This window comes from Trematomus bernacchii, unplaced genomic scaffold (genome assembly GCF_902827165.1).
Source record: "Trematomus bernacchii unplaced genomic scaffold, fTreBer1.1, whole genome shotgun sequence".
NCBI classification, from domain to species: Eukaryota; Metazoa; Chordata; class Actinopteri; order Perciformes; family Nototheniidae; genus Trematomus; species Trematomus bernacchii.
The window spans coordinates 3,400,845-3,415,438 of NW_022987771.1; the positions used below are offsets into that span (position 1 = coordinate 3,400,845).

General features: G+C 40.2%; 1 protein-coding gene across 3 annotated transcripts in view; it reads left to right on the top strand.

Moving 5' to 3' along the window:
- Positions 1 to 9,080, top strand: part of erlin2 (ER lipid raft associated 2) — a 28,425-nt gene extending 19,345 nt beyond the window's left edge. For all 3 annotated transcript variants that reach the window (XM_034148579.1, XM_034148580.1, XM_034148581.1), the window contains 2 exons: positions 2,359 to 2,438; positions 6,624 to 9,080. In XM_034148579.1, coding sequence (XP_034004470.1) covers positions 2,359 to 2,438; positions 6,624 to 6,806 — 263 coding nt within the window. In that variant the 3' untranslated portion in view covers positions 6,807 to 9,080. The remainder of the gene's footprint in view (positions 1 to 2,358; positions 2,439 to 6,623) is intronic.
- Positions 9,081 to 14,594: the final 5,514 nt, after the last annotated feature.

Consider the following 14,594-nt stretch of genomic DNA (forward strand, 5'->3'; position numbering starts at 1 on the left):
AAAAACCCCTAGGGTCTGGGCCGACCTCACATGGAGGGGCAGAGTGTTCCAGAGCCTAGGGCCAGCTGCTGCGAATGCTCGGTGCCCTCGGGTTTTAAGCCTGGTCTTGGGCACTACCAGCAGCAGCTGACTCAACATTGTTTCCATAACGTAAAAACACTTTCCTAAAGTACCCCAGTCAGTCTTCACATGTTCTAACAGGATTAGAGGATTAGCAAACAGCAATTATTCCTGTCATCATGTTGACTCGCTGAAAAGGTCAGAGGGATATGAAACAGTTTATCACAACATGTGCATTTCCTGCCAGGGCAAGTCAAAATCCTTTTAAGACAAAGAAGCAAACATGCTCAGCGATGTGGCAATTTCCATCAAACTATCTGAGGCGTGAGAATAGGGGGTAAGACACTGAACAGAAGTATTTAAAAATATGTGTTATACTAACCAGATCTAAATGAATCTAACCCGAACGACTGAATTTTCCTTAAACATTGGTTTTAATATAGATAAGATATGATAAACATTTATGTAAGGGGAAAGCAATGGTACAAATGAAATGCATTTCAGAGTAGAGTATCATGTTTAGAAGACCCCAGCTGTTTAGTATATTCAAGCTTTGACATGTTATATTACATACCTGCAAACTAGTCGCTTATCTGCAAAATTCACCATTTTGAATCGAAATATGTCAGCGAATCTTTTTAGAGGGGCGGGGCTTGCAAGTGGCCAGCACATGAACTTCTAGACTGGAAGTAACATCAGCTTCCACACATATGCCGATGACACACAGATTTATTTCCAAACTGCCCCGGATAAACATATGGCACTTTCAAATGTCTCAAGATGCCTGGAACACATACACCACTGGATGAGCAACAACTCCCTCCAACTGAATAGCAGCAAATCAGAGGCCATTCTGATTGGAACACCACATCAAACACAAAAAACTGATATCCCTCATATCCGCATCAATGGCCACTCCATTCGCCTCTCCCCACTTGTAACGAGCCTAGGTGTCAAACTGGACTCATCCCTTTCATTCCAAGCACACATAAAGATGGTCTGCCAAGCCTCATACTACCAACTGAGGAACATCTCCAAAATGCGACACTCCCTCACCAAACCGGATGCAGAAAAACTGGTCCATGCCTTCATCACCTCCCGCATTGATTACTGCAATTCTCTGCTTGCAGGCATTCCAGCAAAAACCACTCAAGAGACTACAATATGTACAAAACTGTGCCGCCCGGATACTCACAAAAACACGCAAATCAGAGCACATCACCCCCATCCTTCACTCACTCCACTGGCTCCCTGTAACACACCGGATCAACTACAAAGTCCTCATAATGGTCTTCAATGCCATCAACCACACTGGCCCCACCTACCCACAGGAACTGCTAATCAGAAAACATTCCCATACCTCACGCACACTCAGGTCAGCCAGCTCCAATCTCCTGGCTGTTCCGCGGACCAAACTGGTCACCATGGGAGACCGTGCTTTCTCCTCCCTGGGTCTGTGGAATCAGCTTCCAGAGAACATACGGACCTCGGCATCACTCTCAGTTTTTAGGAAATGCCTCAAGACCCACCTGTTCCACACCGCATTTTACTGACTGTCCTTTTATTTATTTATTTATTTTTAAACCTTTTATGCTCTTAACCTTTTATTTTAATTTTTTATATTGCCATATTTTATCCAATATGCTCCTTTAGATATATATATATATATTTATATGTTTTTCTCCTTATAGCTTTGTGAAGCACCTTGAGATGACGTTGTCTTTAAAGTGTGCTATATAAATCAAATGTATTATTATGTATTAAGTAGAAGATTTTATTGTACAGGCCAAAAGACAACTCAATTTGGAAAAAGTTTTTTGTGGTTTGCTTTATTTTCTTGCCCCGAGACCCCCGTTTGGTTTACAAACATGCCATCGTTTTTACATATTTTGTTTGCATGTGTTTTTTTAAGACAGACACATATAAACCGTCTATGACTTCAGACTTAATCTGAAGTCAAACCCGTGGACGTCTGCAAACCACACTATAGCTTGTTTACATTCTTACTTGAATAAAGACAAAGTAGAGATGTGAAAGAGTGCGTCAGAATTCAATGCAAAGAAAACCTGTTGGGATTATGAGTAAAACCTCATGTGGTTTTCAGCAGCTGTGTACAATCAGAACCGCTTCTTTCCGAGTGTGTTTGTTTTCAGTTTTCAAGTCTGGGAAACCATTTGTTTAGATGGGCTCATGTTTGTAGGTTGCAGTATTTACACCAGCTCCCTCCTCTCTGAGCGGCGAAGCAGCTTGGACTTTTTTTATTACACAGAACTCAGACTGTTTGTTTCTGATTCACAGATGGTGCTTTCCTCGCCCGGATGAGAGCCCGAGCTGATGCAGAGTTTTATACGTCACAGAGAACAGCAGAAGCCAATAAGGTAAATAGATTACACAAAAGCACGAAATATTGTCAAAGATAACGTTACATGATAGTCAGTCTTTCTCCCAGCAGTTCCATTTCCGGTGCTGCGGCTGGGCAGCAGCTGTGTGTCTGTGCGGTGGTACATTTGAATTACACCGGGCCAGCGGCACACTGAACTGTCAGGAAGACTAGGGTCTAACTCATGGTCTAACTAACCTTATTTAAAGGGGACCTATCATGCAAAATGCACTTTTGTACGTCTTTTATACATGAATATGTGTCCCCGGTGTTCCAGGGAACTCACCAAGTGTCAGAAAACACAACCCTCTCTATTTTCCTCCATACCCAAATCTCTAAAAAAGGGGCTGCAACGGATCTGATAAAAACTGATCCAGATTTGAACACTGTCCTGACGTCAGGACAGTGGCGCTACGGCTATTGGGCCAACTCCACCAATCAGGAGGAGCAAGTTGCTTGTTCCAAGCAAGTGGAGCTGCGCACATAAAAGCTGTCTTACCTAAGACAGTCCTTGCTCTTGGCACATCTAACAAGACTACATCATGCGATCTCAGACAATAGCTGCTTGCAACTCTCTGTGTTATCAGAGAACAGATATAATACGGGAGTTTACCCAACAAAGCTTTATAAATAAACGTGTACCAATGACTGAGCCTCCGTACAGTAAGTGATGGCAAACCTGCCTTGGCATACAGGGTACAGTGATGTGTAAGTGCTTTACAATTTGTGACAAATCTCAGTGCGCTGTGATAGGCGGCATCTAACTTGTTCAGGCAATGGGCAGGTGCATTCATATACAACAAATCACCATAGTCCAGCACAGGTAAAAAGGTCACAGTGACTAGCCTTTTCCTGGCCTCAAGCGAGAAACAGGACTTGTTTCTGAAAAAGAAACCTAGCCTAACCCTCAGCTTTTTAAGCAGGTTATTGACATGAAGTTTAAAAGTAAGACAATCATCAAGCCAGATACCTAGGTATTTGTAACAGGCAACCACTTCTAGTACTTGTCCTTGCATAGTAACAATATCCAAAGCAGTCTCTGGTGTCTTTTTAGCTTTTGAAAACATTTATCAACATTTAAAAGAAGCTTAAGTTCAGAGAGCCTGTAATTTAACAACCGCCTCCTTAATGGAGGGACCTGCACAGTTGATATCTATCTAAACTGTTGATATCTATGGAGAATAAAAGTGGACCTAAAACAGAACCTTGAGGAACACCATTAGCAATGTTCAACCACTCAGATGACAGCCCATCAAAGTGAACACATTGGGACCTTTCAGAGAGGTAGTTCACAAACCACCCTACTGCATGGCTGGATATGCCAATACTGAGTAGCCTCTGCTTCAAGATGCGATGATCGACGGTATCAAACGCTTTAGAAAGGTCAATAAATAGAGCTGCACAACTCTGCTTATTATCTAAAATACTTGTAATGTTATTCACCACTTTCATTGTCGCAGTGATGGTGCTATGTTTCTTTCTGAAACCTGACTGATGTTTAGACAGGATATAATTTTTACATAAAAACTCCTTTACCTGTTCACTCACTAGGCGTTCAAGAACCTTAGCCAGAACTGACAATTTAGAGATGGGCCTATAATTATTTAAAATCGTTGCTTCCCCTCCTTTTAGCAAAGGCAAGACACAAGCTGACTTCCATACTTTTGGAATTGCATTTGTGCTGAGGGAGAGGTTAAAAAGAGAAGTGAGAGGTGGAGCAATAAAATCTGCAGCTATCTTTAAAAAGAAAGGTTCTACGTTGTCCGGGCCGGCCGGTTTCTTAGGGTCTAACTTAGATAATGCTTCATGAACAACATTAACAGTAAAAGGAGTAAAACTGAAAGGGTTTTCCAGACCACATTGTTCAGAGTCACGGATTGGGGTGTTCACAGAAGCAGAGTTAGAAAACAGAATCAAACAGAGAGCCACAGGACACAAAATGCTTATTAAAGCAATTTAACATAGTGGCCCTGTCCGATATCGAGCCAGATGCTGTGGTAATGCACGGAGGTAGCTCATTACGGATATCACCGGTGGATATCGATTTTATGGCTTTCTAACATTTCCTAGGATTATTTAGGTTTTCTGTAGTAACTGACAAATAGTACTTCGACTTAGCACTTTTGACATGTGAAGTGAAGCTATTCCTTAGCTGCCTAAAACGCAGCCATTGTACCTCTGAGCCTGATTTCCTAGCCTTTGCCCAGGCCTTGTTTCTCTCATGCAGGAGACTAGACAGTTTTACTGTAAACTTGGAGGAAGCCAGCAGCGCAGGCTGCGCAGAGTGCAGACTGCTGCTGCCTGCTGCAGCCTGCTACACACCGACCCCCCCCCCCCCCCCCCCCCCCCCCCCCCCCCCCCCCCTTCTCCGTCACACGTGCGATTGATTTATTGGCGATATACAGAACAGTGAGAACAACACAACTAAAGATGAACAAAGAAGTGTTCGTTCCTCGTGGAACTACTTCGAACTGACAAGTGGAGTAAAATGCAAGCTCTGCGAAAATACTTTTTTTTTTCTCTCCCGCGGGGGGGGGGTCAATCAGTCGAATAATCGATTAATATTCGCCAGGGCTGTCCGATTTTCGAATTTGATCATGGTCAGTTTCTGGCATCCCTAGTACCAAAAGCATGCATACTCCATGGAAGCGTGCATACTTAATAAGGGCAGCGGCAGGACATACAATAAGTGAAAATAACAAGTGTGTTATTTGGAACGCAGCCTAAACTCCAAACTATGCAGATTCAGTTAAAAGCTGCAAAAATACTGAGAGCTGAACACAATCAGAATCAGAATACCTTTATTCATCCCACAGAGGGGAAATGTACATTTGTAAGAGAGTGCTGCGGGTATTTGTCCTCAAACCAATAACAAACACAACAGAAAACAATCTCAAACTGCCGCTGAAGCACAATGACGTTCATTCTCCAGGCAAGATTTACTTTTGTACATTTATTTTCTCAGGTTTCAACTAAAGCAAAACAAGGAACAATGGCTTTTACATCCTCTCTTGCCCTGGTAAAAAAAAAAAACCTTTCTGGTGCCAAAATCCGCCTCCACCTTTCCACCAATAGATGCTCAAATCAAGAAGCTCCCTGCAAAGCAAAAACATTGAGAACTGCTGACATCTGCTTAAATATTGACACTAAAAGAATGATCAAAGTAATCCGTACAAAACAGAAATACAACTAATGCTTAACTATTACGTTTTAGAAAACAATGAATAGCTCCAGGAGAGGTTTTTAAAAACATCCTCTTATCTTGTGCACCGCATGAGATTATTCTCTACCCACGCTTGTTTTAGGGGAATTAGGCTGCAGAAAACCCCTCAAACCCCCCCCCCCCCCCTCCTCATCCAGGACAGACTCTGCTACGGACAATCTTGCACTAATGTACATTTCCCAAAGATATTGAAGTGACTGTTATTTTGTATATATTGATTGTTGTGCTTTTATTTATGTCTTAATGTGTGTGTATACATGTGTCTGTTGATTGTGCATATATAGGATATACATATTTTATACATATTTTAATATATGTTTGTATTCGGGATTGTGGGAAACGGTATTTCAATCAGGAGAGACAAGTTTTCTTTTGATGTAACGATATATATTTATTGCCGGGAATACACAGATGCATGTAATGGTGTTTGGCGATTAGACCCCGTTGTGCTGGAATGTCATTCGGGAGGGGGAAAACCGAGCCGATGAATCCCCCCCTGGGGTCTAGACACTGGAGGTGGTGGAGGCATGAAGGGATTGATGGAGGTCTGAAGAGTAGTGGTTTAAGCTTGACCCTGGATTTGGAAGAAAGGAGGGGAGGAGGGCTGCGTTGAGTCACCTGAAATGACAACTGTGAGGAAGGGGAGAGAGCAGATTTAAAGGTTTAGCAACGTACTATGATAGGCTTGTGGGAATAGAAGCGAAGTGATAGGTTTAGCTGAGGAGTGACGCCCCCGATCACTGATTGAGAGATCAGTGTTCCAGTAAACTGGGAATATGTGAATGAATGACTCAAGACGGTCTTCCTGGTTGAACTTGCGCTAAGCTTCATTTCAATCTCTCTGTCTGTACACACAAACTGAAAGATTGACAATATAGTTGACTTTGACTTGACTTTGAGACTGGAACCGGAAAGTCCAGCCTGCTCTTCTGTAAATAAAATGGTGTTTCTCTCCCGCAGCTGAAGCTCACCCCGGAGTACCTGAAGCTCATGAAGTTCAAGGCCATCTCCGCCAACAGTAAGATCTACTTTGGGTCCGAGATCCCACACATGTTCGTGGACTCGGGCTCCGCGGGGGGGTCAGTGAAGGCGTCTGCAGCCATGGACATTGTAGCCGAGCAGATCATGGACCTGGATCACTAAAGAAGAAGTACCGAAGCCCTCAGGAGGAGGTGGAGGTCTGTCTGCAGGGGGAGGGGAGGGGGGCAGGAGCCTGACCCCCTGACCCAGAGAACTCCTGCTGAACAGAGCCCGTATTTCTCAAACACCTCAGAATAACTGCTAGATATCACACTGAAGGTTTTACAAGGATTTGATATTATTCTCCTACAGCAGAGCACAGGACTTGAGTTATTGAGGTTTGCATACACTTCTGCATAGTTCTTAGAGATGGTCTGGAATCAGTCAATTGGGTTGCAGATAAAGCGGATGAGATAGCATCAACTGTACGTGTCTAATTAGCTCTGTTTAGCAAAAATCTTTTCATATGTGCATCTAGTGTACACAGTTCATCTATCAGGAAATGACAACAATCTGAAATGCAAAACTACTTATGTGTTTTTTTGGCTGCAACTGCTGATTCTTAAATGATCAATTCATCTGCCAATATTTTTCTCAATTTATCAAGTTTTGTTAAGTCAAAAAAGCATACTCAAATTACTTGTTTTGTTTGACCAAAATACCCATAAATATTAGTTTACAATGATTCATTACAAGCAGGGAATCTTTTCAATTTAGAAGCTGGAATAAAAAACATTACAGTTGACTGGTATTATTAATAGATCAAAATGGATACAAGTTATTTCTGTAGATTGTAGACTTTCTATTGATTGGCTATATTTAGACAAATAGTGACTCTTCATGTCCAGTTTATATTTGTCATGCACCCACATGCATGTGTCCAGGGCATTAATTTGAAGCTGGGATATTTGTCATGTAGGAATTATTTTAGGTGCAATGAATCTAATCAGTAATTGTTCTTGTTGCATGCATTTGCCATTTGCTAACCCCTGTCCTTTAGTTACATTAATAATTAGCAGATATACTAAATCTATACATTAAATCCTAAACAGTAATTGTCAAGATCAAGAAAGTTATTAAAATACTGGTCCCTGCTGCTCAAAGGAAGGACCACATGTTTGTCTCTCTGAGGATTTTAGACTTCCTATTCTGAACTGCTTGAAAAATACGGGCCCTCTCCAAGTAACCTCACAGTAGACGAGAGGACGAAGGAGCTAATCGCTGCTGCCTGTCAGATGTCACGTCATCGCTCCTTTTGTTTGTTTAATCTGGTGAATATTAACTGAGTTTGTGCAGCTGTCTGAAGTCTGCTGTATGTGTGTGTGTAGCACTTTGTTTTTCTCTCCGTGCATTCAGAGGGGAGAAGACATCTGTGTGGCTGCTTATGTTCACTGTTCATATCTATTTTGCATCAGTTTTATTCAAATCAGCGCCCACTTTAAACGATTTATGTTGTGTTATGACAAAAACAATTAAACAACTTTTGTACTCTAGTTTTACAGACGTGACATAAGCTTTTCTCAAAGGGTAATTTTCAGCATTTTGGATGATTTAAAATAACTATTTAACGTATATCCTGTAGGAGTAGTTACAGGATATTTACACTAGTGAATCGGCTTATAATTAGATGTATACTGAGGGACTTGATGTAGAAATAGTATGTAGAAATAGTACGTCGAAATCGTCTGTCATTTGTCAGTTTTGGAAAACTCATAATCTTTTGTATAGAAATCTTGGCTTGATCAGGACCAAACATGTTCTCAGTCTTAGATTACTAAAATGCAAATGTTGACAATATCATTTTGTCTCCCAGCATTTAGCAAATGTTAAGTTTGAATGTTTATACTGAGTGTTGTGGCATTGCACAACCAAGAACACATGGTTGTGAGTTACGACCAAGTAATGCGTTCACAGAAACAAATTAGCTTCAAAGTAGTAGAATGTGGATTCAGGCTTTGTGGGAAGCTGCGTGTTCAGACATCGAGGCTGCCACTTAGTTTGTTGGGCACACACTTTCACACGAGAGAAAACATTTTGGAGTTTGAAGCTAAATGTCCTGTGTCCAAAATTAACCTACACCCAACTTCTAAACAAACAGTGATTATGTTATGTGTTATTGACCCTGCTCTTTGTTGTCGTTTGAAGCTAGTCTTAAAGTCCCTTTCCGTTTTTATTTTAATACAAATGTCTCTAATTGATTGAGATTTAACAATGACTTGAAACGCAAAGGTATTTGCACTGATTTCAATTGTAAATATGCAATCAAGATATTGTCATTTGGCAATAAAGAACTGTGGGTTATACTTTGACTAATTAATGGCATTATTAAGAGTTGTATTTACAATGCAGGTCAAATGGGACTTGTAGGATGTGTGTCATTAAAAGTGTATTCAAACACAAACATTTTGTATCTAAAGAAGTGTTGTAATTGCGAGTCAGATTTATAAAGAGGCCCTGGTGTGCTTTTTGGGGTTTTCCCTCTCCTGTAGGATTGTGTGCATGTAAATGGTCTGCAAAGCCTAAAATCCCAAAGTTCCCTCTAGAGCCAGAGGGACGAAATACAATAATGAAAGCTGAACATTAGCATAATAAAGCCCCTTTAAAAATAAATCTGAAAAAAGTAGTTTGGAGTAATAATTGAACCAGTTTGAATTTAAGTTTTATACACAGTAATAATCCTATTAGATTATTTAACATGTTGAGAAAAACTGTTCTTTTGAGCAACACAAATCAATATTAACTTTTTTTGAACAGGATTCAGGTTGTGAAGGTGTGGCAACTCTTATCTGACACACACTTTAAAACAGTAAACGATATTTACATTGAAGACTAAAGAGTATACTGCTAGTTAAACATATTGTCCACACCTTGATCTGATCGAACATATCAGGGTACCGACTTCAGTCATGCTTTATTTCACATGTGTTTCCAATCAACATGCATCACTGCATTTCCATTTACGATAAGTAGGAAAAGAGACCGGGTAATACTATATCCATGAGTCACAGAGACGGATGCGGACATATTTGGAGTTCGTTATTGGGTCATTGGATTTAGATGTCCCTCTTTCTATGAGTTGCTTCTGACTGTTTCCAACCTTTTGCGCTCGGGCCCACAACTAATAGTTACTCATGAATTACTGGGTAAAAACGTCTGAGCCCGCTCAAGTAAATGATCATATTGAGGAGTTCCTAGATACTCCCATCAAATAACTATTCGCTTCTTTGCAAAGTTGTACCCTGTAACCTTAATTATATATATTGTATATTGAAACCTTTATAACAAATATGGGAGTTATTGTTCCGATTTTACTTTTACGATTTTTATCTGTTAAGATTCATAATGTAAGTGTTGATGTGATGATGATTTTAGATTAGAACATGCAGGTGGTTTTAATCTTGCCAGTATTTATGACATTTAACTGATTTACTTATACATCATAAAACTAACAAAATAAAGAATATTTTGTACGAAAAAAGAACCAAAACAAATTAATTTTGAAGGACTAGAGAAAGTGCGTAAACTCAACTTAAAGATGTTAAAAGAAAGTCCCATAGAGCCAAAACATGGCTTTAATTTGTCATTTGTAATAAACGATTAATTGCAGAACTTATTTTGCTTTAAATTGTTTAAGCAATTACTTTAATGTGTGCACAAATGAAGCGTTTTGGGTTAGGAGCCTTGCTCAAGGGCACCAGTAAGGGAAAACTCTTCACTGTCCTCAACCTTTATCCTGCAGGTCAGAGGGATTGCTTTGTGTTTTTCTTTCTACCAAGAAGCACACGCATTTCTCCACTTTTGATCAATATAGTATGTGTCTCTCTTTACAGGAAACATCTCTTTAGCTGCAAAATGCTCCACCATGTTCACCAGCTATTTGCTAACTGGCCGTTTTAGAGCTTTTTAATTCACAACAGCTGCAGTCGACAGATAAACAATGAGCTGAAACTCAATATGAAGCTCCTGAGAGGATAGGAGCCGGAGCAACCTCCTTTTTCATTTGGTTCATTGTCAATATAAGAGTTTTGCTTATAGCTGCTTTAAAGTCTTTACTACTGTTTGACTCAGGGCAGAGAGGATTATTATTCATGGGGGATTACTCCACTTCACACCTTTTTATTGCTGCACCGATCCCACAGTTTAACTCATTATTTACAGTCAACTGATTGGGAATGTGGGGCCCTGGGGTAAGAATGGAGAAACCAGCTCGGGTGCGCTAGAATTTGAAAAAAAAAAAATCTGCCCCTTCCTTCAGACTTCCTTACAGAGCCCCTCCTCCAACACACACGAACGCGCACATGACCAATGAGGGCACGAGATAAGTTTGTGCACAGATGGAAGGCTGACAGGCAGGTAGGCCATCCAGTTATTTTAGCCGGGCCGGCTCAGATGATTGGTCGTGCTTTTTACAGCGGCTTCCACAGATTAAATGTATTTATTGTCAAAGCATTTAATATTGCTATCGGGATGTTAAGAGCATTCCATGGAATATAACAAAAAGTGTTTCTGAAGTGAATTACCTACCCCACCTTTAACTGAGTGCTAATCCAGCCTTGATGTTAATATCACTTGATAATACTATGTGTACATTTTGATAATGTGGTGGAGATTCCACACTTAATCACCTTGTTGTAAGAAATGAACACGTCTACAAGTTTAAAGCAAAGTTGTGTTGTTTAATAAAGAGTTAAATCATTAAAAAAATGTTATCTATTTCCAGCTGGAAGGCCAGTTAAGTGAGTGCTAAAGAAATCTGAACCTCGATCAAACAAATGACAAAACTCTTAAAGGGAAGAAAACAAAGGACGGGAAGGGGAACAGCAAATCAAAGCGTGATCACATTACAGTCTAGACAGACTCTATTGAAATGGTGGGGAAGTATACATGTTAATTGTAACAAGCAACATCCGTATAATAATTTGTCACAGTGGCACACTTCTCTGTCAAATGCTATAGAACAGAAGTTAGCCAGTATTAAAGGTTTGAAACAAAGCCGTGCAACCACAACAAAGTCAAGTTTACATAGAACTGAATGACACTTAAAATATACCTTTCCACGATAAATAATACCTTGGAATAAAGAGTTTTTCTTTTTAATGGCAGTTTCAGTCATTTTTATTTCACTTTTGTTTATTTTTCTCCTTGAAACTTGTGTATGAAGGCAAGTGCAACAAGAGTTTCAAAATTCAATCATTAATGGCATTATTGAATCTTAATGAAACCCTCATTACTTCATTATTATTATTATCATATATCATTATTGTAACTTTACTGAAGCTATTTTGTAGAGTTGTACCCTTAGGTGTTGAACATTTGTTTTTTTGAGGACTTTTGTCCATGGCATACAGGAGTTACTGTCTCATTTCATTTTCAAATGGTTGTTTTCCAGGAAACTCTGAACGAATTTAAGCTTTCGCTTGCTTTTCTAGATTCATATTGAGAGTAGGTATTGAAGGAATCCTTTCTGGCATCTTGATTTATTTTTATTTTTGTACTTGTCATCATAAGAACAAGATGTAGTACAAGGAGAACAAATACCCAGCTGTGAAATCAAAAGAAACGAAAGAACAATGATGATAAGATCATTGAGATGTTAAAATGTGTATTATCCCTCTGCATCATTCATTCATATTCTGACAGTTTGAGAACCAATCCTCTTCTGTCTATTTTCCCTTGAGACATTATCCAAATCTAAGTTGCCACTATCTGCAACCTGCAGTGTAATCAGAGCTCACCATCACTGAGAGAAAAGCTCCCAGAAAGCCCCTGTGTTTCCAGCAGCGTGGCATGGAAGTGGAGCGTGAAGCTGGTTCTGGCGTCAGGGGATTCCTTCATGTATTTAGTTACTTAGAGTCAACATTACAAAGAAATAGGAGAGCAAAAGACACTTAAGATTTGCTTTGATTATTTGCACAAGTAAATGTGGAATCAATTTTCTTAATCAAGTAAACCTGGCCATCTAAATTGTTAAAGTACTCTGTTTCAGGTTAAAGTCCTGCATGCAAAACGTTAATGAAGTAAAAGTACGGAAGTATTGGCGTCAAAACATATTTAAAGTGGACCTATCATGCTATATTTGAATAATATAGTGTCGGACCATACCTATATAAGGCATATTTATACTTTCTTTTTTTCAAAATACCAAACAGATCATGCATTTTAGCCATGCCTCATTTTGCTCAATTTGACCATTTCTAGCTCTGGGCAGATTCAGTGAGAACAGCACCATCTACAGGCCTGGCATATGTACTACATCGTCTCCAGCGCTTTCGAACGGCAATGGCCGTGGCTGTCTCCTCCTGATTGGTGGAGTTGGCCCAATAGCCGTAGCGCCACCGTCCTGACGTCAGGACAGTGTTCAAATCTGGATCAGTTTTTATCAGATCCGTTGCAGCCCCTTTTTTAGAGATTTGGGTATGGAGGAAAATAGAGAGGGTTGTGTTTTCTGACACTTGGTGAGTTCCCTGGAACACCAGGGACACATATTCATCTATAAAAGACGTACAAAAGTGCATTTAGCATGATAGGTCCCCTTTAAGTACCAAAAGTACTAATTTCCTTACGCATAATGGAACATTTCACAATCATTTATGATATACAAATTATGATTATTAATTCAATAACGTGTTTACAAAAGGTCATTTTAAACTGCTGTGGGATATTTTAACCCATAAATGTTTATTTATTGTTCATTTCTTTTTTGTTTAAGATAATAATCTTAATCTGTAATGCAGTACAGTAATTGAGTAAATGTACTTTGTGTACGACTGCGAACAAGACATAGGCGAGCTGAACACTTAAAATGTGCTTTGTATATTTGAACAAGTGGACTCAAATGTTTTAATTTAGTAAATATATTAAATTGTAAAAAATACTCTGTTACAAGTGACAGTCCTGCATTCAAAGTCTTAGTAAAAGTAAAACAAGTATTGGCTTCAAAACTACTTAAAAAGTAAATGATGTGTAATGGCCCATTTAAAATCTAATCATTTAAATTATATTACTGTATTATTTATGCATTAATGTGTTCATCACATCTGGTTAAGGGGGTGCTAAAGCTGTCAAGTGAATTTAGTGGAGTAAAAGTACAGGACTACAAAGTAGTATAAAAGGAAAAAAGTGAATTTAGGCTACAGGTCCCTTAAATGGTGCTCAAGTGAAGTTCTTGAGTAAATGTACCTACTGTGTAACACACTGCATACAAGACGTGGGCGAGCAAGTCACTCATAAATCGCTTTGTATGGCTGCGTTTCACTTCTCTTATTTTTCATTTCCTCGCTCCTCGGTCTCTGTCTCACCGGAAGTTGATTTGTCTGCGCCATCTTGAGTAGCGTCGGAGTGCCATCTTGAGAATGCCGGAGGACCGAGGAGCGAGGAGCGAGGAGTGATAATGGAGGAGCTATAATCGAGGAACCACCAGACCATCCTTCGATGAAATCCTCAGACACTCGCCCCGCCCCCTTACTGTGTATCGCTCACTGATTGGACGATGCAGCGCATGCACTGATCTGATGCGTCTTGACATGAGAGCAGTTTCCCAGCGGAGTGAAGAAAACACATGAAACTCACGGGCAGGGGCGGACTGGCCATCGGGACGTTCGGGACGAATCCCGATGTGGGCCGCTCGGATAACTCACTAGCACCCCCCCCCCGTCGACAATTTGCTCGCGGTATGTACTTGCGGCACCGGGGTGCCCCCCCCGTGTTGATGGTTTACCGAGGTGGGCCGGCGGTACCGAAGTGGGCCGGTCGAGAGTCCTGGGCTGATTTGTAGTCCCAGTCCGCCCCTGCTCACGGGACTCACTCCTCAGTCCTTCATTTATTGTCATTTCCATTCAGTCAGTCATTAAGTGCTATTTAACATGTTAATTTGCTACATATCCACACAAACAGACAAAGTGTGCAATCCAA